Below are 24,740 nucleotides of genomic sequence, written 5' to 3' on the forward strand. Positions count from 1 at the left end.
TTTGTTTTGTTTTTTTAATAAGATTGGTCGCAAAACATGTATGAAAGCACGCAAAAAGATATCCATCTGGAATGTAGATATTTAATATGTGCTGTAGACAGTTTGTGAAAATATGCGGCAAGTTAACAGTTTATTTTTAGCTTTTTAGCCGTTAGAGTCGTGTCTAGAATGGAACCCTTGACTTGTGAAACTCTCGCGAGAGTCTAACACGCTGATCATTTATTGTGCAAGTTATACAGAGTGATTACGTTTTTCCCGACGATGCAGATCTGGGTGGTGTTATGGACAGAAAACGCTTGTTTAGGTTTAGGGAAAGATCATGGTTTTGGTTGAATTCAGTACTATCGCGAGTTGTTTCGCGAGTGTGGGGTTCCCTTCTAGATACGACTAGTTGTTAGCTTAGCGCGAAGGCCACTTCCTCTTTGGTAACTTCCGCCGCGACCGCAGTGACTAGTTTGGTGGCAACTTTTAGCTTTCAATTGCGAGTGGGGACATGGACAGAATAAGTAAGTTGTGGCTTATTAAATGTCAACTCAGTCTGTGTTATATGCGTAAAGTTGAAACGCGTTTCAGCTTGTTAACATGCCTCGCCGCTGTAGCCTGTATGATGATGTGGCTAACAGTGGAGCCAGCTTTCTGTCAATCACTGCTCCAGTCAGCAGCAGCCTTATAAGTTAACTATAAATTTAGTATTTAGCTTCTTATCCAGTGGCTGTAAAATGTCTATTGAAGCTTAAATACAGACAAATATTTAACGAGTTAAGTTAGCATTCGCGCACCTTCCTGTCTGCACCCTGCACATATGTGGACTAAAATGTAGCCTTATTGTGTATCTTTAGTCCATTCATACTCTTCATGTCCATTGTTTTTTCCCCCTCCTCTGTGCAGATGTGCCCCCCGCGGGCCCCATGGACCTGCCGCTGTCCCTGCTGGAGATGGGATGCTCTGGCAGGTTTGAGCTCATCACACACCCTGTGCCTGGTCAACCTTTACCTCCACAGAGCACGGTCAGTATGCTGCAGGATGACAGTGTGCATTTTCCCATGTACTGTACAGTTATGATATACCTAGTTGTGTTTATATTTTTGCTAGTTTATACTTCTGTTCCACTATACGTCATTGGGTAATATTGTCATTTTAATTAGATTTATATAGCAGCTGTAGTTACAAGTCCAAAACATATAATTAGCTCATAAGATAAGATAAGAATCATCCTGCATTGATCCCACAAAGGGGAAATTTGCAGTGTTACAGCCGCGAAAGTGAGTAGTGCAATAACAGAAGCATCAATAAAAAGCAAGATATTACTTTATGAGCAAACAGCAAGATATAATAAATGAACAGACAATTAAACAAGCAAGAAAAAAGAAAAATAAATAAGAACAATATAACCAAGAGACTCAGTGGTTGATTTGGCACTATTGCATGTAGCAAATATATTGTTCAGTGTGTTATAAATTGATATTACCCTGAGTGGAATATTGATATTGTATTGTTTGGTATAGATTGATCTTGTGATGTATCTGGTGTGTGGTCCCCTGAGAGCAGTACTGATTGTAAACTCTTGCAAAAAAAAAAAAATGAACAAAAGCATGCACATTTCATCTTTTACAAATATATGGACAGGATAATTTCACATGTTGTAGTACACACATGGTGTGTAGCATTATGACAAATGCAAATTAATATGTTATAAAATAACTCTAAAATCGTGACATATTCAGATATGCAAGTTTTATTTACAAATATCTTATCTTTGTTTGAATGTTTTTTTAATGTAATTAATTAAATTCAATAGATAGATAGATAGATAAATTACATCATGTGAAAAAAATGCCAAGAGTTAATTTGTCCTGAATCAAACCTGGGATTCAACAGTTATAAAGTATGAATATGCTGACTCACTAAATTGCTTCCAGTTGGTGAATATCTGAGTTTATCTTTTTCTCTGTAGCTCCCACACGGGCTCCCTCCCACCAGCCTGAGCCTGGAGACAGAAGTAGAAAAACTGTTTTTACAGGACCCCTCCTGGCTTCCCATACACGACACAGACTTTGCCTTCCAGAAGTTTTCCAAGTACGTGTTCCTGTAAACAGCCTTAATATTACTGGTTAGCACTTTTTAAACTGTGTTTAACAATATTTTGATAATATGCACCAGTATGTGCCTTAGAGTCAGTGCAGGTTGCTGTTTCTTGATATGTGAAGTGTGTGTAATTGTTTTTTGTACCTCTTTCATAAAACTATTTTAAAAAAAAATTGTGAAACAGAGACAAATATGTGATAATTCTGTTTCTGTATTTAGATTTATTAAATAGTACATTTATAATTCAGTGACAATTTAGTTATCTGTTTTTTCAGGAAACAAACTGTTGTCTTAGAGGGGAATTCATCAAAAAATAGCCAGTGTATGAAATAAATATTACACGTCAAGAAGAATAAGATATAATCATCATTAGATAACTTCTCATCTCACAACTTTAACCTTTAATGTTTCAATGTTTTGGTTATGAACGTAGAAGAACGAGATGAAAGTTATTATCTGCAAGGCAAATACATAATTCTATTTAAAACAGCATACAGAATCTAACAAGAAATAACAGAACAATAACCAATCCTGAGCAGAAAAAGTGAAGATTTTCAACAAATTACAAGAATTATTTTAAATCTGATATTACCAATTGATCAGAGATGTAACTGTTGTGTTGTCGTCTTCACCAGGGTGACTCAGAGACAAGTTAATGTCGATTCTCTCCTCAACTGCACTCCGTCTCCACTTCACTCGGGTCTGTCTGTTGTCAGAGATCCGACCACAGGGATGCTGTTGGACTTCACAGAGGTAGCTCACAAACACATCAGCCCGCTCTTCCCACTGCACTGTTATTGTTTTAATTGTTTATAAAGCAGTTAGTTTCAGCCATAATGTCATCCTGTTTTAAACATTATTATAGATATTTAATGGTGTCTTTGTTGAGAAGAAGAAGAATCTGCCCAGGTCACTTCAAGAGAAAGCACCTACTGTGTTACATTAAAATAAATAAAGATTATTTCAGCTATATTTTGGGTCTGCTCTGTCTTTAATTCACCTTTAGGTGTTACTGGAGAACACTGGCCTGTCAGCAAAGAACTCGCTTTCATTTCAACGCCAACCTGGGCCTCCTTCAGAGAGTCTTCGAGGAAGCAACACCAACTATCCCTTCCTCCCAGGTGAGATGTATTTATATAAAAGAGTCTGTCCTTCATAATTTACATAGTCTTCCTTTAATTTAAGTGTTTAAAAATGTTTTCTCTTTGTCCTGATCATCTTCCGATCTGTTTGTTCACAGGAGGGATGGAGGAGCTCAGTCTGGACCAAATCAAGAAGAAATCTGAGCGGGAGGAGGACGTAGACTTTGACAACAGTGATTTTTACATTTTGACTTGCCTTATTGTAAAATGGTGAAATTTTTATTGTTTTTTCAGCTCTTTATGGTTAAATTTGTCATTTTATTCCCTCATAGATTTACTCAGAGTCCCACCTGGACTTAAAGCTGGAATGGACTTCACTGATAAAGGTTAGATATCACATTTTACTATTCAAAAAATCCTACAGGATTAAAAGATCACTATTTGATCATTTTCTCCTTTTTTCCCTGAAGATGCCAAGATGGCAAAGCCAGAGGTCAACCTCATGTCCCTCCTGTCCACAATGGATGACATCACTGATTTGCAGCCTGAGGCAGAGGAGAAGGAGGAAGGCAAAGAAAGTAAAGAAGCTTCCAAACTACCCAGAACAAACAGCCTGGAAGACCTGGGCATCAAGGTACTACAGTCTGGGGTTGCAATTCAGTGATCTGTCATATTACTTAAATCGAACAGTTTTGAAAAGAGATCTGGACACATGGAGGATTTGGAGTTATGACTTTTGTGATCATTAAATGCATGTTGCATCAAACTCACTGCTTGACGAGATTGCAAAAGTATGGAAGCTCATTTCCACCAATGTGATTAAGAAAAACATTCCTCTTTATAATGATAGACAGATAGATAGATGATAGAGTTAGTATCTCAAAACACTGACTTAGTATCTGGTCGTTATTTTGAGTAAGATTCTCAGTATTTTGCTATAGTAACTCGTTATTTTGAAATATAAGTCATTAGTTTGACATACTAAGTTATTATTTTGAAAATATTCAACAATAATTTGAGATACTAAGTCTTTATTTTGATAGTTTCTCTTTATTTTGAGATACTAAGTCTGACGTTATTTTGAGAAAATTATCATTATTTTAGGATCTTAACTCATGATTTTGCGATACCAAATCATTTTTTGGAGAAAGCTTCTCAAAATCACATTGGTGGAAATGGGCTTCTGTAAGGTAACAATAGGTAGTAAATGTACCAAATTAAAAGAAAAAAGCTGAAAATACAGTCCAATAAAACACTGTATGTCTTCAACATACAAATACAGAGTGCTGGCTGGAAGCTGTGTGGATTAATCAAAATTTAGAGATGTTTGCAGTTTATGGAATACAGCATTATAAGAATTTCATCCTGATTATTTTGTTTTCATAATTTTTGGAAGCAAAAATCAAAATTGTAGATAAAATTCTATTGTAAATGTTCTACATGTAGTAAAATGTTGCAGTATGGATAATCAGTTCATTAGTTACTGTAGCAAAATAAAATCAATCTCAGTGTAATACAGTCCTGCTGTTTCCAAACCACAGTAACACTGTGAAAGATAAAACTCAAGACTCTGCTTGTGGCTGATCATTAACTGCACTGAAATCTGGTTCTCCTCCTCCTCTGTCTCCAGGATGCTGCTGTGTCATCCTCGTCTCCCCCAGAGAAAGGAAAGGATGAGAAATCAAAGCCTAAAGAGAAACCAGAGGAAACTAAGAAATGGGCCATTCCTGTCAACATAACTTCACCCTGTGATGATTTCTATAAACGCATCCCCAACCCGGCTTTCAAGGTGGATATTCTAGTGAACATTCAGTTATCCTAAAATATGTTACGATATCTGCAGACTTCAAAATGTCACACTCCACTCCTTAGTTATTTATTGCCTCTGTGTTTCCTCTGTATATCCGATGAATCATTTTCCGTATTCTTGGCCGAGGCTCCTGTGATAACTGATCTGTTTCTCTGCCCTCCTCTGCTCCAGTGGCCGTTTGAGCTGGACGTTTTCCAGAAACAGGCTGTGCTCAGGCTGGAAGCTCACGACTCCGTGTTTGTAGCCGCGCACACATCAGCAGGCAAAACAGTGGTGGCCGAATACGCCATTGCTCTCTCCCAGAAACACATGACAAGGTGTGTATGTGTTGGTACAAATCAATTCCTTCTGCCCTCGCTGTGTGTCTAACTGCAGTGAGTTCAGCACACTTCCCTTGAAGTCCTTTGATGGTTTAACCGGTGGCAATTGTGAAAACAGTATTGGAGAAAACAAATTAATAAGAATTTAGACCAAAAAGTATTGCAAAAATGAATCAATACAGAAAGAAAAATGGTGTCAAGAACACTGGATTTGCAAAAGTATAGAGTAGCTGTCAAATTAGTTTGCGTAGAAGCACTGTGCTAAAAGCACTGACATAAATAAAGATGGAAGCTGCAGCTTCTCTTCCTCCCACGATACAAAACTGAAGCCAAAATGTCCGGGATGCAAACGCTCACATCGTGCGTTTGTAATGTCACTTGGAGCCAGAGCCTGCGCAGCAGTGACCAGCGTTGGTGCAGTGCCTTCGCGTTCCTGCCCACACAGCCGGCCTACTCAATCATGAGCAGAACTCAACTGTCAATCATGGCGTGAAAACTCCTTTTCTACAGCATCAAATTAAAACCAAACTTATAAGAAAAATGAACACTCCGACAAACATCGGCATGACAACAACTGCCTAAGATGACAGAAACTATCTTTTAATGTGTCAGTTTGGCCCGTGTCCTATCCGGTAACGTGGAGAGGGCGGGGTTTATGACCTGTACTGCAGCCAGCCTCCGGGGGGCGATCGAGATGCTTCGGACCTTTGGAGGGATTAAAAGATGCCTCTCTGTATGTGCTTTGCTCACAGATGTCAGTTAAATGTCAGTTGAATTGCTGTGTCACTCTGCCGGCAGCGGTTGCTACGGCAACAGAGTGTTCAACTGCAACCAACTGCCCGGGGCAAAAATGAAACTAAAATTAAATTCAGTCAATATTAATTAATTAAAACCCACCGCGTGTAGACTTTTTGTGTGGTTGTAGTATCAGACAGTCCCAGTTAGAATTAGTGTCTTCAGTGTTGGTATGCATCTGCTACCATCTGATTGTTATCGATGCTGTGACTTAGACTACTTGACATTTATTGTTCCTCATGCCAGGAAGTGATGGTGATAGTGATAGAAGTAGCAGAGACAGAAAAAACATTAAGTTGCTATTAGAAGTACAGCGCAGCAACTAATTAATCCAGTGAACAGTCGCCGAGGGTGAAAGTAAAAAGTTTAAAATATATGATAGTTAGGCCAGCAATTATACTAGCAGCTCATTAGCCCCAGATAGTTAGAACTGACTGTAGGAAGATTAAACTAATAAATCACAAATCAACATTTACATCAACAGTTATGATAAAAAATGAATGTCCACAGATAGATACTACAACCAAAGGACATTTGGAGGGATTAAAAAATGTTAGTTAGTTAGTTAAAAGTCAGTTGAACTGCTGTGGCGCTCTGACAGCAGGCGTTGCTATGGCAACGGGATGTTCAACTGAAGCCAACTGCCGGTGGCAAAATAAAAGTAAAATTATGATTCAGTCAATAAAATCAAAACCTCTGTGTCTAGACTTTTTATGCGGTCTTTTATTTGTGTGTTTATTAAAATAATAGTGATTATTGATTTATTTATTATATTCAGTTAAGTTATTTTTTTATTATTATTGATAGAATAAGTACCTGCAACATTCAACGTTTTATTTATTCATTTTTATATCTGAATGTAGGCATCATATGGTTTTTATGTGTGCTGTGTTGTGGTCAGAGGTGTGTTCTATGCTCAGGGTGAGGAGTTAATTGATTTTCAGGAGGTGTTACATAAGTTATCCTGCGTTATTTAAAGGACTGAAGTAACTGTGACTCAGATGTGTTTTGAAAATGTTGGGATGTCTCGGTGTAAGCAGGATATTGTGGTCGAGTGGACAGCTTGTACCTCCAAAATGTCAGTCGCTTTAAAGAGTGGCATAATTCAGTCTGTTTTGAACGAGGCTTGAAAGAGCTTGGAGACTCTTCTGAACTCACAGAGGAGCGAGTAATCATTCCACATGTCCAAAAACATGAAAATGAACTAATTATAGATATTATGTGTGGTCCATGTGCTCAAACCTGCAGGGGGAAGTGTGTTTTCTTTCAAGCTGTGATGAAGGCATGAAAAACCTCAGCTCATTAAAATAAAGTCTGTCATCCTGAACTGCTTCTGCTTTCCCTGCATGCTGTTAGACTTGTCTTCTACATAGAGATATACCTAAGGTTTTTAGTTTTCTTTGTAGTTGAATCTTATGCGTATCAAAATTTCCTTCCTCTTTTGTGTTTATGTATTTGCAAATCATACTCTGTCTCTCTCTATAACCTGGTGGGGTTTTTTTTTTACAGGACCATCTACACCTCTCCTATCAAAGCCCTGTCCAATCAGAAGTTCAGAGACTTTAAGAACACCTTTGGAGATGTTGGACTCCTGACGGGCGACGTCCAGATCAGCCCTGAATCTTCATGTCTCATCATGACCACTGAGATCCTGAGGTACTCTGGCTGTTTGTTATTGAGATTAAATTTATGTGCTTCATAAAAAAAAGGAAGAGTTTTTAGATGCCTTGCTCTTGCTCTCTGTCAGGTCCATGCTTTACAACGGCTCAGAGGTCATCAGAGACTTGGAGTGGGTGATCTTTGACGAGGTGCACTACATCAACGATGCAGAGGTCAGAAACTGCTTTATGTATCTTTCATTTATCTAATTCATGCTGCATTCACATGGATTCAGACAGAAGGTAGAAAGCAAACCAGGTATCATTTTAGTGGATGAGAGCAGAATGGTAAAACAAAACAGAATGTTTAAAGACATCACCGTGGACTGGAATAGACATTTTTCAGCCTGAGATTAAACATGACAATTAACATTATTTTTTGTTGTTATTTGATAACCACTAATAAATAAAACAATTTGTTCAGAGGCAGAGTCAATCTGGTACAGTTTTTTTTTTAATCGCGATATTTGATATATAATTGTCATGAATGTTTCATGTCATCCCATTCCATCAGTCCATCACACTATTTGTTTGTTTCTTCCATGCCGTCCAGAAGGTGCTGTCCGTCTTCTGTCTCTTGTCTGCCTGAATCCATGTAAATGCAGAATTACCGAAAGTCGAGAATAATGGTTTTCGTGTCCTCTTTTATCATCCCTTTTGTTTCTCGTCAGAGAGGCGTTGTGTGGGAGGAGGTCTTGATTATGCTTCCCGATCACGTCAGTATCATTCTCCTCAGCGCCACAGTGCCAAACGCTCTGGAGTTTAGTGAGTGGATCGGGTAAGTGCTGAATATTAGAGAGCCTCTGGTGGTAGCATTTCACAAAACAAGATACAAGCTTTTAATATTAATTGATTTTTTTGTGTCTTTTGAATGTTTCCTTCTCTTTTTTTTTTTTTTTTTTTTTTTTTTATTCCCAGTCGTATAAAGAAGAGGCATATTTACGTGATCAGCACACTGAAGAGACCTGTGCCTTTGGAGCATCATCTGTACACTGGAAACAGCACCAAGACTCAGAAAGAGTTGTTTCTGCTGGTGGATGCTGCAGGCAATTTCCTCACTAAAGGGTACAATTTTTTCTCATCTGCAGCTGTGTGGTTCTTGTGTTATTTTAGTCGCAAAGAAAGATATTAAACAAATTCTTAGTATTATTTGAAATGGGGTTGTATGAGGTAATTATCCATAGTCAGAGTTTCAGCTACAGTAGATGGCAATCGATACACCCTTGGTTTGGAGAAGCAGCAGGAGTACCAGCATGGAAGCCAAGCGATGTTCTGCTGTGGATAGAGTCAGCAAAAAATGTATTTTTAGCCACGTATAAAAGGCCCACATAAAAAAAGTCTATATCAGTTTATGTGTGAGCTATATTTAGAATATCTTCACCACTTCACTTCGCTGTCAAGCAGCCTTTTCCTGCAGGAAACTGCCATAATTTAACCCAAATATTGTTCTCTTTTGTAACCAGACTCCGTAATTTTACCTCATAGAATACTGAAGTTGCTGGTCCACTGCTGCCTCGATCTGTTAGTTTGTTTGTGTATCTTTGGTAAAGCTAACCAATTGAGTAGAGACCAGCAACTCCTGTGTTGACCGTCATCTACTGTAGATAATACACTGACTATAGATAAGAACATCAGAAATCCCCACATCAAATAATCCAAACTATCTATTTAAAGCTGTTTCTTACAAAGGAATCCTGTTGTTCAGGTACTATGCTGCTGTTGATGCCAAGAAGGAGCGAACCAGCAAACACGCCCAATCATTTGGCACGAAAAATACGTCTCACAACACCACAGCAAGCCAGGTGAGTCCCTTCCTTTCTCTTCTGTCACCTCAAAGCTTTCATATTTGTCTCTATCAGCATCCTCCTGCTTCATGTTCTCATCCTGCTCTTTGTTTTTGTTTGTTTTTTTCCTCTCCAGGACCGAGCGGTGTGGCTCACTCTCCTGCACTTCTTGAACCAGCGGCAGCAGATGCCGGTGGTGGCGTTCACCTTCTCTCGGACACGATGTGACGAGAACGCCCGCTCGCTGGACTCCATGGACCTGACCAGCTCTATAGAAAAGGCAGAGATCCACTCGTTCTTCCAGAAGAGCCTGAGTCGCCTCCGAGGAGGAGACAGACAGCTACCTCAGGTAAGGAACCTTTAGATTTTCTTCCCTCAGGCTTTTATTATAGGCGACAGAGTCAGACAGCCCTATTGATCACAAGGGATAAAGATTCTCTGTGTTGGCGGTATGTAACCTGCACTGAGTAGCTAATGGGTTGTTGGCTAAAACTGAAAATGGTGAGAATGGTGTGAATGTGAACCGTACAACGGCTGGTTTCACAAAGATAGACTCTGACCACGGCTTCAATATAACAGATAGTCTTCAGACTTCAGATAGACGTCAAAGCAGTTGAATTTTTTAATTTTTTTCCATTGGAAAAGGGGCTCAACAAAATGTTTTCTGCTGCTAAGATGAAACAGATTCATTTGAGCACATACAGTTCACAAAAAAATATTTCCAGATGGTGTGAAAGCAGTTTTTGGTTTTGTTTGATGAGACCTGCATGTACGGCTTATGAGCTCTGCTGCTTTGTTGTATCTTCATCCTGTTCGAGCACTGCCTTATCCTGTATACTAACTGATATTCTGGCAGTCATCCTGCCATGTGTGTGTTTTAATTTTATTCTTTCATGCCCTTGATCCTGCTGGTCATTGTTTTTTGTCATATTATTGTCAACTGGCAGTTTTGGACTCTTCTTAAGAGGTCTGCATAAGAAGCCTCTGTTCTTCTTTTTCTTCCTTTCTGTAATGATTTTAGTTGCTTTGTTATATGCTTATTTTACTGTAGAAAACAAAAACAGATAAATGACCGCCAGTCTTTAATAATTAGAATAATAATAAACTTTATTTATGTTGCACTTTTTAAAGCACAGTTACAAAGTGTTTTACAATAAAAACAGAACACATTTAAAACAAAAGAATGCAACCTAAAAGATGTAAAACCTAAACATATTATAAACACAACAAAAAGCCATTTATAAAAAGTGGATTTTTTAAAAAGATGACAGTACTTGCTGCCCTGATCCTCTCAGGCAGGCCGTTCCACAGTCTCAGAGCCCTAATTGCAAATTCTCTATCATCTTTTGTACAAATCTTGACCCTTGAACAGTCAGCAGCGACACATCTGAGGATGTCAGGGAGCGAGAAGGAACATAGTGAACTAAGAACTCAGCTAAATAACTACGCGTGAGGCCTTTCAGGTCTGTGTAAGTCATCATTAATCATTAACACCTGAAAATCAATTCTAAAAGAAGCCAGGATGGGTGAGAAAAGCTTTTTTAGTGAATCCTCATCCCCTTTCACTTTAACTCTTTGTGATGAGGGATGACGAGCTTTAATGCTGTATTAAAGAAGAAATATGCAAGACCCGAGCACTCAGAAATGAAAGCTGCAGTCCAAATAGCGAGTTGAAGCCATACACTGTATATTAAGTAGACTGAATCGCTTTTTAATATACAGTCCATGGTTGAAATGAGTTTTTTCCTCCCGCTGAGACTCAAAGCTCAGGCAGGCTGCAGGGAGACTGAACATACACAAGTGCAACATTATATTTTGACAGTAACAAGCAAGTTGATCAGCTGATTATAACCGTCAGTTGTCTGTCAGTGTAAAGTTAAGCCTATTATCCTGAAAATAAAAGCCCACTGCTCTGAAAATACACACTCTGGAGTTAGAGTTAAGCAACTGTCTGTCTTACTGTCTGCCGGACTCCATTCACATTTTGCTTAATTTAACTTTTACAAACATTTGTGCCTTCAAAAAGACAATTAAGGATTTTTTTGCGGCTCGTAAACAGGCACTACCTCATCCTTCAAACATTCGGCATTAATTTGAACTGTAATAAATGCGAAACGAGCAAACTAAAACAGACTTTCCGACCCAGAATGGACATTTTAAAGGAGAATGTGGTGGTTGTGGTGTTGTTGTGGGAGAAGCCAGTGTTCATTACCTGTTTCAGCATCTTTCCTTAATCTCTGGTGACATATCGTGGTTAATTTATGATTCAGTACAGTAAATATATTACACATTTATCCTTTAACAATAAAGTATATATTGCTAACACTCAGAAATACCATGCTTAGATCTTGCTCATGAGGGACCTGTTGAAGAGGGGAATAGCCGTCCATCACAGCGGCATCCTGCCGATACTGAAGGAGGTCATTGAGATGCTCTTCTCACGAGGCCTCGTAAAGGTGAGTAGGATTGAAGACGATATTAAATACCTGCACTTTATTTTTTAAATTAAAACACAGTATCAGATAATGAGATAGCAGTGTATATGCTAAAAACCTATTTATCACCTACTTTAAGCAAAGTCATGTTGGCCCACAGCTGTTTAAAACAAAACTCCCACATGTCCCCTTCATCTCCCAGGTGCTGTTTGCCACTGAAACATTTGCGATGGGAGTGAACATGCCTGCCAGGACGGTGGTGTTCGACAGCATCAGGAAGCATGACGGGACCGGCTTCAGAAATCTGCTGCCAGGTTCGCCGCTCTCCATCCCTCTGTCTCTATTTTCTCTCTTTCATCTGAAGCAACATTTCTGATGCTCTTTCATCTCTGAGGATGAATTGCCGGCGAGGAAAACAGCAGTATTTTTGATATCATCTCTTTTATGTTTTGAATTGTACTGTCAGGTGAGTACATTCAGATGGCGGGCAGAGCGGGCAGAAGAGGCCTGGACGCCACCGGCACCGTCATCATCCTGTGTAAAGCTGGAGTTCACGAGATGGCAGATCTGCATGTCATGATGCTGGTGAGGCCCTCTGTGTTGCCACATGGGTTTATATTATCGTTTAGGCTGGGTGGCACTAACAGTGATTCACTTTCAAACCTGTTAAAATCATGATTTAACTTCAAATTATGTTGTACTAAACTTCTTCTTCTCATCTTGACATTATAAAAGATTAATTTAAAACCTGTCTTTAAATGTCAAATGCAGATTAAATTTAACTCAACCATTTAACTCAAATTTAAACTGTCATCCAGTACTAATTTTTAACTTACACATGGGGAGGTTTAATTTTTAATATAGTTGTCTTTTTGAGATGGTTTTAGAAAAGAATTAAGTTAAGGGACAAACTCGAACCATCTGAATTTTGTGATGTATCTCCTCTTTATTTCAAACCAGTTGACAACTCGGCCAACGAGTTTGCTGCTGAGCCAGAATCAGTCTCAAGGCTAAGTAACTTTTTAGCAAGCTAGCAAACATTGTATAATTTCATAAACTTTGTTGCTTGCTAGCAAACAATGTAACATTTTATTCATTGATTTATTTGACTTTTTAGGTAGGTCGCAAGAAATATAACATTTACTGAACTTTTTAGCTAGCTAATAAACAATGTAACATTTAGTTAACTTTTTAGCTTGCCAGCATACAACATAAAGTTTTGTTTATTTGAACTTATTTTATTACCTTTTAGCTAGCTAGCAAACAATCTAATGTAATACAGAGTAGCCGAAAGTTAATGTTTTCCCCCTCTAGTATTTACTTTATAGGCCCTGACAACTCTCAAATTTATTTTTTATTTATATTAATTTGGGTAAGCAGTCATCTCCATTTTTATTACACTCCGTTTTATTACATCAATAAACTTGGACTTACTAAACTGAGATTAGTTTTTAATAGTGCAGCAGAGCTCTGCTTAATTTTTAATCTAATTTTAAACCTAGTTTTGTTTTGTTGATGCAACCCATTAAGTCTCCTTCTGCAGGTTTCTGGTCATTGCGAGAGAAGTGTAATCTTTTAAAGCAGAGCTGAGCCTGCTGTTTATTTTGGCTGTGTTTCATGGAAGGTGTTGCTGTGTTATTCATTTAACATTTAATTACACAGTTGAGTGGGTTATTTTAACTCAGTTTCACTCTGCGCCAGTTTGCTTTGATTTCAATGTTCTCTGAGAGGAGCTTTATCCTCCTGACTAAGTGTATAAAAATGTACATAATGTTATCTGTTTGATGTAACCCAGCTTGTGCTCTTTCCTTTTTCAATCATTCAGGGGCGTCTACACTGGCAAGTGCTATTTTAGTTTAAATATAAAAGGAATTCAGTTTTCCTTTTAATTATACGGAGCATTGCACACCAGAAAGAAAAGTAAATGGGAAAAAAATCTTTTTAAAGGATAAGTCTGGTTAATATTCAAGGATTTTTTTTTTCTTTTTTTGTTTTTAAATCCCATGAAAGGACCAAAACCAAGGGTGTGTAGCAATACCCATATTACTTTACTATTGATCACGCCAGAAAAAGAAAAACATGGATGCTAAGTATTGATCTTACATTACATTGTTTGTAAAGTATTGATATTTCAAATATGAATTAAACTTTTTGGTACGAGAATAATAAAATTGCAGTTGCTTTTCAGTCCTCTAGATGGCGATGGAGTTTTTTCTGGTGAGGTCAGCAGAGGTGACTGTCAGTGGGGATTGGTTGGTCAGTCACTCTGCTTGACAATCCCATGTTGCTGCAATAAAGATAATTTAAGGTTGATGAATAGACTGAAAACTTCATCTTATTAGATCAAGTTAAGTCAGAGAGGCAAAGGGCATTCAAGTGTAAAGCTGTGTTCCAAATCGCATCCTTTTCCTTTTCACTTCAAATTTCGCACTGTAGACTGCGGTATGAGCAAGAGGGTCAAAGTTCAAGGTACAACTTTTTTATGACCTCAGCTGTTTGCAAAAATTATTAAAAAGACATAAACGAGCCACAGCGATGCACTGAATGGTCTCCTTCCATCTGCAGCTGAAAAACAGTTCCTAACAAATGCAATATTTATTCCTGTTTTCAAAAATTCTAAAACAGTTTGCATCTGTTTTTGAAACTTATTTTGCATTTTTTTTTCTGTTTTTTTTTTGTTTGTTTTTATAGATCTGTGTCCTCAGACATTTTGACTATTAAAATTACATCATATTAATCAGTAATCAAAATAATTGATGATTTCAGTCAATGCTGTTACAATATGTGAATTTTAAATTTTGATAAATATGCTAATTTAAAACAATTCTCGATACCTCTGTTACGGCAAAAAGAAAGAAAGACTGAGACACACAACAAGATTGCACTGACATGTCTTTTATTGACGTTTATCCCCGTCTCGGTGCGGCTCAGGGTAAACCGACCATCCTCCAGTCCCAGTTCAGACTCACCTACACCATGATCCTCAACCTGCTGCGAGTCGAAGCTCTCCGCGTCACCGACATGATGAGGAGGAGCTTCTCTGAGAGCCACAGGGACACTCAGGTAACAAACACCTGCAGAACACAACAGGTTTGATCTATCAGCCTATCACAGATATATCAGTATCGGCATGTATGTTTGCTGATTTGCACCAGTGTGAAAACTTTTTTTTTATAAAACATTATTCAGCTATTTATTTATTCTTTATTTTCTTAATTTCTGTAGTTGGTTGACAATGTATATGTTAAATTATTTAACGTATTCAATGAAATATATAATATTCTTTAAAAAAGTTATTTGTTTAAGAAAACAGGCCTCTGAGTACTTTTGAATTGTCATGATGGCGCAAAATTGTTGCACGATCTTTTTATTTCAGTTCAAAAATTCAATGTATCCACCACCATATCAGTAATTGGTGAATTTGTCCCCTCTAAAATCTGTATTGGTCTCAAAAATGCCACATCAGTTGGCCTCTGTTTTGATTATAAACATTACAATCTACACTAGGTTTGCAAATTTCATGCATTTTCCTTAACTGATAGTTGAAAATGTTAATTGATTAATCATTGATAATTGATAAGATTAAATATGGACACTTTTCTTTGTCTCGTTGTCATTTTTTTTTTGTCATTTTAAGTTAAAAAAGGTTCCTTACTCAACAAATGGCTCTACCAGACAAAACACTGTCAAATGAGGCACAACTACTGCCATTTCTAGAGTATCAATTAATTATCGATTAATATATTTTTAACATGAACTGTGATTAATGGGTAATCATTAACATATTATAGCTGTACATGTGAGGTTTATCATAGAACATAGAAACAATACATGCAGTTTAAAAGGAATAATAGGTGTTTCTGTACAGTTATAGCTTGATTTCACATTTACTCCTCTGTAATCTCTGTTCTTGTCCTCCTCCTTGTCTTCCTCCTCCTCCTCCTCCTCCTCCTCCTCACTCATCTTCCTCACATCTTCCCTGAGTCATGACAGCAGATGTAGTAGGGCAGCCCTCTGCACTGATTTAAAGCCACAAATTATGTTTATTTTATTCATCATTTAAAGGTACCACACTGTCATTCTGCCTTCAGCTTGTGTAAAATAATAAAAAAAAAAAGCTCTCCTCTTCTCCTCCTATTCCTCTTCCTCCTGCTGCTGCAGGCTCATGAGAAGAGGATCAACCAGCTGAAGCAGATGGTGTCCTCGCTGCCTCCTCTGGACACAGAAGGTCAGCTGTCCGACCTGTTGCCTTACTACCACACCGTCACAGAGCTACGAACCACCACAGAGGCCCTCCAGGTATGAAACACACACACACACACACACACACACACACATACACCAACAAAGATCAAACTCACTCAGATCTAATCCCGCTACATTTCCTCTCTGCCGTCTCCGGTTTTAGCGTGCGATTCTGGAGTCTGTGAACGGGCTGAAAGCTCTGTCTGTGGGTCGAGTTGTGGTGGTGAACAACAGGCAGCATCTCAACGCGCTGGGAGTAATCCTCCAGGTAGGTGTGTGAGCGTGTGGTGGCTTGAACAGCAGCAGCAGATGAAGACATAACACTCTAAAATTCATCATACTGTACACAGACCTGTCTGAGCTGCTTTATTAAAAGTGAAAATATGTGGTCGGGCATCCTGCTGTGCTGGTATCATACTGTCATCCTTTCTTCAGCTTGTGTAAAATAAACTCTAATACTCATGTTCTGCATTTAGAGCTTCCAGGTATTAGTAGTTTTAATCCACTAATGCTGCATAAAACACTACAGACAAGAACGAAACAAAATCAGGAAACCAATAAAACAATACTTACAGCATACAGTAACACTAAGAAGGCTGCTGTAAGCTTAGGGCACTTGGGATTAAAGCACTAGTTTAGATCTTAACTGTACAAGACAATACAACATATTACAATGGTTGTCATGGCGTGCAGTGGACAAAAGGTGACACTCATGCTGTACAGGTCACCAGTTGTTTGCAGGGCTGACACACCCAGACTAACGCTCACACACGCAGCTGGTTGGGAGTTTTGATATCAGGCAAACTTTATGTCATCGGACTGTGGAGGGAAACTGAGGCAACAGAACTAACCACCAATTCCTGGTTCCTACGTCTGTCTTCTCTCCACGCCAGGTGTCCAATGACTCTGTGAATCGGACCTTCACGGCTCTCATCATCTGTGAGAAGGGCAACGAGGAAGGAGAAGGAAAAGGCAACAACAGCGACGCTTTCCCTCACCTCTACAACACAGCTCTGTTCATACCTGAAGGTGGGCTGACATGGACCAGCTGACTGATACAGACACACAAAGCTCTGTTTTCTCTCATCATTGCTACACAAGACCCTCTGTATACTCACTTAAACCACCCAAGTGTTCACAAAGAAAGCAGTATAAACATGTGCAGTATTTCTCTCGCTCCTTGTATTTTTGTCAGGCCCCTGCAGCCACACGGTGCAGAAGCTGAAGCTTGCCGATATCACTGCGATCACAGTGAAAACCCTCAAAGTGATTCCAGACAGGATCATCGACAACTACAACAAGAGGCAACAGCCACGATTCAGGTGTGTGTGAGGGAGCTTTATTGATTTTTTTTTTTTTTTTTTTTTTAGGAGGGGGGCCCTAATTGTCGCCTCTTTATTAAAACCTGTAAATATTCTCAGTGTGTGTACATATATTTGTTCTTGGGGTGCCTCTGATCCCAAAATTACCTTCCAAAAACCAAATTTAACCTTTGCAGTTCTGCTACTCTGCTTCATTTAAAGGTACCCAATGAGTACTAGTACTAGTACTAGTATGACCACTAGTAGCTCTGTGGAGCAGTTTGTTTACAAGTGGGTCCGTTTTATTTGTTTGCATGTGTATGATGACATACGTGCACATGGATGAACGGTGCGATTTCATGCTCTACCAGTGGTTTCACGCTATTCCACTGACTGACAGTTGGAAATGGTAAAGCACCAAGAAACATAGTATGCAAAGACTACTAGCTAGTCGACATTAGCCGTGTTTCCATCACTGTATTTTTCTGCACTTTTTGAAGTGTTGCATTAGGAAAGATTGATGGAATGGCCAAAAACTGAACTGAAGAAGCCTTTTGGATGAGAGGCGAAACGTCTTCAAGAACTAAGAACTCTATCAAGTCCAGTTGCCCTTGATACGAAAGCCTTTATGTTAAAAAACAAACATACAATGAAGCAGAAAAAGTGCACTTTGACTGAATTACGGTTGGGAGATCATTGTAGAAAACACATTTTTAAGCTGTTATAAACTGTTTAATACATTTTTTTGCAAACGCCCATTATGTATCTCGCAAAGGGGTATTTTAGATTATTTGAAGTAAGGTTATATGAGGTAATTATACACAGTGAGTGTATTGCCTGCAGTAGATGGCGGCTGGCACGCCCCCAGTCTGGATGAGTAGAGAGGAGTACCACGGAAACAAAGCAATGTACTGCTGAGGACAGGGTCAGCAGCAAAATGTATTTCATCCACCTAAAAGAAATCAATATCAGTTGAAGTGTACACTTTATTTAGAATATTTTCACTGCTTTGCTTTGCCTTCGGACAGTCTTCAGACAGGAAACTGATGTTTTATAAACCAGATGTTGCTCTCGACTTCGGTGAATCCAAAGTAAACCTTTAAAACACCAAAGTCACACAATAACACAAACAAACTAAAAGGTCAAGGCAGTGGGAGACCAGTAACTCCTGTATTCTGCAAGGTAAAATTACTGATTTTGCTTATGGAGCTTTGTTTGTTTGACTTACACAAGAATGGTTTCCCATCAGAAAAGGTGGTTTGACAGCAAGGTAGTGGTGAAAATATTTGAAATATAGCATACACTTAATCTGCTTTTTAATTAATGTGGGCCCTTTTTTTTAAATGGCTGAAGTGCATTTTGCTGCCGATCCTGTCCAAAGCAGTACATTACTTAGCTTTCCTCTCCTGCGCGTGCCATCTCAGGATAAGTACCTCATACAGCTCCACTTCAAATAATTTGAACTATCCCATTAACCTTTGCATTTATGTTTTTGTATCAGACCACTCAGCACTGTCAGTTAAGACGGAGCTAATCTTCCTCGCGCTCCTCTTTTTCATGGCCTCCTTCAGGCTAGACCCTCCCGGCCAAGCCATCTCTACGGCGACCCAGGAGCTCCTACGCTTGGCCGAGGCCAGCCCCAGCGGCATAGCGACCCTCGACCCCGTGAACGACCTCCAGCTGAAGAGCGTGGATGTTGTGGAGGGCTCCATGAGGCTCCGTGTGTTGCAAGACAGCCTCAGAGAGTTCAACTGCATCCACTCACCCACTTTTGCAGAGCAGGTGTGTGTGTGTATGTGTGTGTTGTTGGTTTAATCACTGGAGCAGTCCTTGAAGAAAATACTCCTCTTAAGTTCTTAAAGGGAGTTTAGAGGTGATGCAGATGAAGTGTTTTATTCCACTGTTTGCTGAATTCATTTGTGCAGCGATTGCATATTTATGCAGCTAATTAACATCATACTCTTACATAAGACACTTAATTTGCAATTGGCCCCCTTTTGATGCCTCCTCTCTTTTCTTTCCCTTCATTGCGGCATCGTTCTCCTTTTATCCCTCCATCATTTCTTCTCTAGTTTCACAATAATAACATCAAACTCCACCATGATATTTCTGCCTGTGTGTTGTGTATCCTGTCTTCCTGGCAGCCTCGCTGAGCAGATAAGATGCAAGAATCGGAGCCGGCTGTTTCTATAATTACCCATATAGGCTCGTTGCTGCAGCTCATCACTGTCTCACAGGCACAGCGTGTCATTCGAGCCATCTCACACACACACACACACACACACACACACACACACACACACACACACACACACACACATACACATACATACATACACGAACGCTCTCATTACTCTGCAAGATAACAAGCTCTTACACCCTCAGAAATAAAGGTGCTAACTAGAACTATAACAGGTTCTTTGGCTTTTCCCCATAGGATAACCTTTTTTTGGTTTGTGGTAGAACCTTTTATAAAAGTTCCACCTGAAACCCTTTCAGAGAGTTCTTCCTTGAACTCATAAAGGGTTCTACCTATATCTGCAATGTGTAACCGAGAACCCCATATTTGAGGGTGTACAGTGAGCCCTTCTATGGTGCAATGGTTCTACCCTCACTGGGGGTTCTACCCAGGGTGCTAACAAGAACCATCCAGGTGGTTCTATTGAGAACCCTTATATAAGCCAAGGGATCTCAAACATACTCAGGGGGCTCTACTGATAATCTTTTTAGATTTTAATCATTTTATCTACAACCTGCTCAGGAGGTTCCACCAAGAACCCTCTTATATTTCAAGGGTTTTATCACAAACGCACCCAGGGGTTCTACGAAGAACCATTTTATATTCCAAGGGTTTTATCTAGACCACACTCAGGTGATTCTACCAAGAACCAATTTATATTATGAAAGAACAAAGAACCCTTAACAAAACAGTTCTTTAAAGATTTCAACAATTCTTGATAAGCTTTTTGAATGAAAATGGTTCTTAGTGGAACCCTTAGTCTTACAAAGAACCCTTGACAAACCCTTTCTTCAAAAGAGGGTTCTTCAGAAGCAAACAGTTGGGTTGAAACTCAGCCCTCCAAGAGGAACCATTATTTCTTAGAGTGTACTTGCAGTGTCACTGACTTCTCTCATCGCTGTCAGTTCACACTTCCTTATGTCTTTGTCCCACAGCATTGTGGGTATTATAAAGCGAGGGTTAATGCAGTGTGAGGGTTAATGCAGAATGCTCTACAGTGCTGGCTGTTAGTATACAGTAATTGGCCTCAGTGGGTTTATGTTCACAAAGAGACTCCTCTGTTCTGTCATTGAGGGGACAATAAGAACCGTTTTCCTCTCGGTTACGATGCAGTGTTGCTTTTTTTCTGTTGCAGTGAAATCAGGTCAAGTGCTGCAGTGCTGCTGTTGTATACTCAAGTTAAATAACCACGGCGTGTGTGTGTGTTTCAGTTTGCTCGGGTTAAGGAGAGGATGAGTGTGCAGGAGGAGCTGGATAGGCTGCTGTTCCTGGTGTCGGACCAGTCTCTGTCTCTGCTGCCTGAGTACCACCAGAGGATCAAGGTTTGGATCAGACGTTAGACTCGCTGTCCTGATCTGTTTCTGACAGGGCGACTTTATTTTGCAGTTTAAGGTCACTTCAGTCCTGCAGAGTTTAAAATTTGTTTATTTAAATTGAAATCTCCAATATTAGTTATATCTCTGACATGGTTATTGTTCATCTTAGTTACGTTATAAAGCATTTACGTTCAGGCCTGTAGCCCCTTTATTACACCTGACAACAGTGGATCTCACGCATCAGTTTCTACACCCTAGTGTCGAAGCAGTTAGACCACAAATTAAGGCTGAGCAATTAATCGAAATTTATCAAAATTTCAGAATAGCCTATTGCAATTTTCAAAATGCAGAAGGTGCAATATTTGTTAAAGGCAAGATAGCTGTCAAAAGACCATTTTAAATTAAATTTTAAATTTGTGCTGCAGAGATATCGTCCAGCATATTCTACAGACTCAAGAAAACATCTTTGTTTGGTTCAGCTCCCCTGAAAACTCACACCATAATCATTTAAATTTGTTTTTCAATGAAAAAATAAAGATGTAAAAATTATGATTATGAAATTTTGCCCTTGATCTTCAGTTTTACTAGAAAATTTACTTTAAAAATAAAATCTATTGTGACTTGATCATATTTTTGTGATAGAAATGCCTGTTTTTTGTGAGTGAATAGATGTGGCAGAAGTAAAATGATTCAGTCAGGCAAGTGTGACTTCAGCCTATGATATTTTACTTTCCTAAAGTTTATTTTAATATTAGTAGTATATTAATTAAGTGTAGTCAGATTCAGTTGGATTTATTCTAAACAGACTCACTCACGGAGCCGTTTTTCCCCGCTGGTCTGCCTCAGGTGCTGCAGTCCCTCCAGTACATCGACAACAGCGGGGCGGTGCAGCTGAAAGGCCGCGTCGCGTGTCAGATCAGCAGCCACGAGCTGCTGCTGACTGAGCTGCTGTTTGAGAACGTCCTGAGCCCGCTGGCGCCCGAGGAGAGCGCCGCCCTGCTGTCGTGTTTGGTGTTTACACAGAACACACAGTTGGAACCGCACATTACCAACACACTACAGGAGGTAAGGAAATGTTTTTGTTGTTTTAGCAGAGGCCTTCTTGCTTTTATCTTATATAAAAGCACAGATTTTAAAGGTATAGTTCAGATTATTTGATGTGTGATGTGTGACCTTTTGCTGCTGACTCTATCCACAGAAGTTCATTGCTTAGCTTCAGTGCTGGTGCTCCTCTCTGCTTCTACAAACTGGGTGTGTCGACTGTAGCTAATACACTGTCTACCCATGAATACCTCATACAACCCTACATCCAAACTATCCCTTTAAAGCAACAGTGGGTGTGTGTGCATGTGCTGACATACAGTACAGACTTTGCCTCCTCCATGAATGACTCACACACACTCACTCTCACATTATATTACATTGTACATGTGCAGATTGGATGCGTAACATCCTCGCCCTGCAGAAAGGACAACCAGGGCGCTTCACCTGACTCAGCCCAGTCACTCACTCACTTATTAATTCACTTGTGCGGTTTGTCTGTGTCAAACTCGCCTTGGCTGTGTCAGTGTGTTTTGTGAACCGCCGCTGATACATGAAACTGCTTTATGAGCGTCTAAATAAGTCATGAAGACCTGCGATCGGAGAGCAGATGCGCCACGGTACCGTTAGTGAAACAGATTTCCTTGGCGTAAAATGACAAGGTCACCCTGTCAGCCCCGACAAGCGAGAGAGCGATGCATTTAAATGTTGCTCGTAAATCTAAAATCACTGCCTTTGAGACTTAAACTTGCACTTTCCCGTCTGTTCCACATCTCTCTCTGCGTCTCTTTTCTTTCAGGGCATCGATCGGGTGCTGTCAGTGGCCCAGCGTATCGGAGAGCTGCAGAGGGATTGTGGGATACCGCAGACAGCTGAGGAGTTTGTTGGCCAGTTCAAGTTTGGCCTGACAGAAGTCGTGTACTGCTGGGCCAGAGGCATGGTGAGGTTTAACTCTCTTATTGTTGCACTTGATTTTGACCCCATTTACACCTGGTATCATCTGTCCAGACACAAACTCATGCAAGAACTCTTTCGCAGCCTTCTTTTAAACGTCTCTTACTTTTTTCTGTGAGGTTTTTGCTCGTTTCAGCCTGATGAGCGCCACCTGTTAATGAGGAACCTTATAACCTTATAAACCTTAATAGTGTTAGATCTGATCATGAGCATGAGCAACGCCCTTAAAATCACCGTATACAGAGTTCTTGCACAGTATGGAAAAGCATGGAATTTTATTTGAGTAATTTCCAGGTCTGGATAAGTTTGGAAAAAAGAAAAGTATGGAAAAATATATTTCCAGACTAATACCCCAGTTCTGTGTGGGATCTCAGAGCTTGAATCTAAGCTAGTTTTGCTTCTCTGGTTTTCTGTATTTCTTATTAGGTTAAGTAGAAATAGTTAATAGCAGATTTTATATAATGTTAAGACACATTTCCTTCTGCATGTCTGCTGCTTAACTCTGCACAACCCTTTTCCTGCTTGTGTCCGATCATCCACCACCTCACCATGTCACGTCTCACCTCCTGTGCTCCCGTCCCTCCTCTGTCTCACTCCCGCTGCCCCGTCGCAGCCGTTCGCAGAGATTGCCCTGCTGACAGACGTCCAGGAGGGCACGGTGGTGCGCTGCATCCAGCGCCTGGACGAGGTGCTGAAGGAGGTGCGACAGGCCGCCCGCATCGTGGGAGACTCCGTCCTGGGGAGCAAGATGGAGAAGGCTTCCCTGGCCATCCGCAGGGACATCGTCTTCACCGCCTCCCTCTACACCCACTGAGAGATGGAGGGCGGACGATGCCTGCAGCCAAGTGTTTCTTTGTGTGAGAGGTGCGAGAAAGATGGAGATGAGATGCTGTATGTGCCTACAAAATATGTTGATGTTTACATGAAACTTCCTGACTGTTGGAAGAAGGGAATGATTTTAACCTACAGACCAAAACACAGACTGTCTGAGAAAGAACATGAGATCTGGATTGTAATTTATTGTACAGTAATAAAATCTGTATTCCAGAAACAAAATGCAGTGTCCTTTTTTTCTTCAATATTTGTATTAAAGTTATTCAGTGTTTACTCTACCACTATCTTGGGGCAGCGGGACACCTCACCCCTCTAAAAAAAACAATATATTTTGTTATTTACATGTTATATGTGCTCTTGTTTTATTTCAGTTCACAGTGCGAGAGTCTTTACTCTGTTTCATCGTCGGTGTGGGCTCCACACACAGAGCTGAGCAGAGGAGAGGAGGCTAACTGAAGTGAAGATAACGTCACGAGAGTTGACAGCAATGCATTTCTTAACTGAGTGCAATAAAATATAGGTAATATTTCATAATAATAATATTAAAAGTGTCCCAACAAGAGTTATTTATTAATGTAAAAAACAAAAGATGGATAAGAGTCTAAGGTGGGGTTTTTCCCCCAGTCTGGTACTAAAGAACCCTAGCTAAACTCTAGGAATTCTTACTTACTTAATTCTTACTTCATCCTATTTTAGCTCAGGTTAATTAGGAAATCCAAAAATCAACATCAGTTGTCAGCTTTTTTTTTTGCCTGTTACCTTGCGACCACCACTACTTTTCACATATCGCCGAGTTAAACAACTTTATGACCATTTTTGTAACTGTTCAAGCATTGAAAAT

General features: G+C 39.6%; 1 protein-coding gene across 1 annotated transcript; it reads left to right on the forward strand.

The window, feature by feature from the left end:
* The first annotated feature begins 223 nt into the window (after window positions 1-223).
* On the forward strand, window positions 224-24,121 carry skic2 (SKI2 subunit of superkiller complex). Its single transcript, XM_084738497.1, has 29 exons — window positions 224-506; window positions 889-1,007; window positions 1,955-2,076; window positions 2,721-2,838; window positions 3,092-3,206; window positions 3,326-3,400; window positions 3,500-3,553; window positions 3,638-3,801; window positions 4,798-4,956; window positions 5,149-5,294; window positions 7,602-7,748; window positions 7,840-7,924; window positions 8,422-8,528; window positions 8,669-8,815; window positions 9,456-9,552; window positions 9,671-9,883; window positions 11,880-11,990; window positions 12,172-12,283; window positions 12,436-12,554; window positions 14,901-15,032; window positions 16,131-16,268; window positions 16,378-16,482; window positions 17,108-17,243; window positions 17,410-17,536; window positions 19,087-19,297; window positions 20,966-21,076; window positions 21,917-22,135; window positions 22,911-23,051; window positions 23,679-24,121. The coding sequence occupies exons 1-29, from the start codon at window positions 494-496 to the stop codon at window positions 23,877-23,879; spliced, it is 3,744 nt and encodes a 1,247-aa protein (XP_084594623.1). The 5' UTR covers window positions 224-493; the 3' UTR covers window positions 23,880-24,121.
* Window positions 24,122-24,740: the final 619 nt, after the last annotated feature.

The sequence above is a fragment of the Lutjanus erythropterus genome, chromosome 16, assembly GCF_056507025.1.
Source record: "Lutjanus erythropterus isolate fLutEry1 chromosome 16, fLutEry1.hap2, whole genome shotgun sequence".
Lineage (NCBI taxonomy): Eukaryota > Metazoa > Chordata > Actinopteri > Lutjaniformes > Lutjanidae > Lutjanus > Lutjanus erythropterus.

Excerpts from the sequence above, each read along its gene's own strand:
- skic2 (XM_084738497.1), top strand. Across the intron at positions 3,802-4,797 it reads TGGAAGACCTGGGCATCAAG|GATGCTGCTGTGTCATCCTC; the intron begins GTACTACAGTCT and ends CTCTGTCTCCAG. Across the intron at positions 16,269-16,377 it reads CCACCACAGAGGCCCTCCAG|CGTGCGATTCTGGAGTCTGT; the intron begins GTATGAAACACA and ends CTCCGGTTTTAG.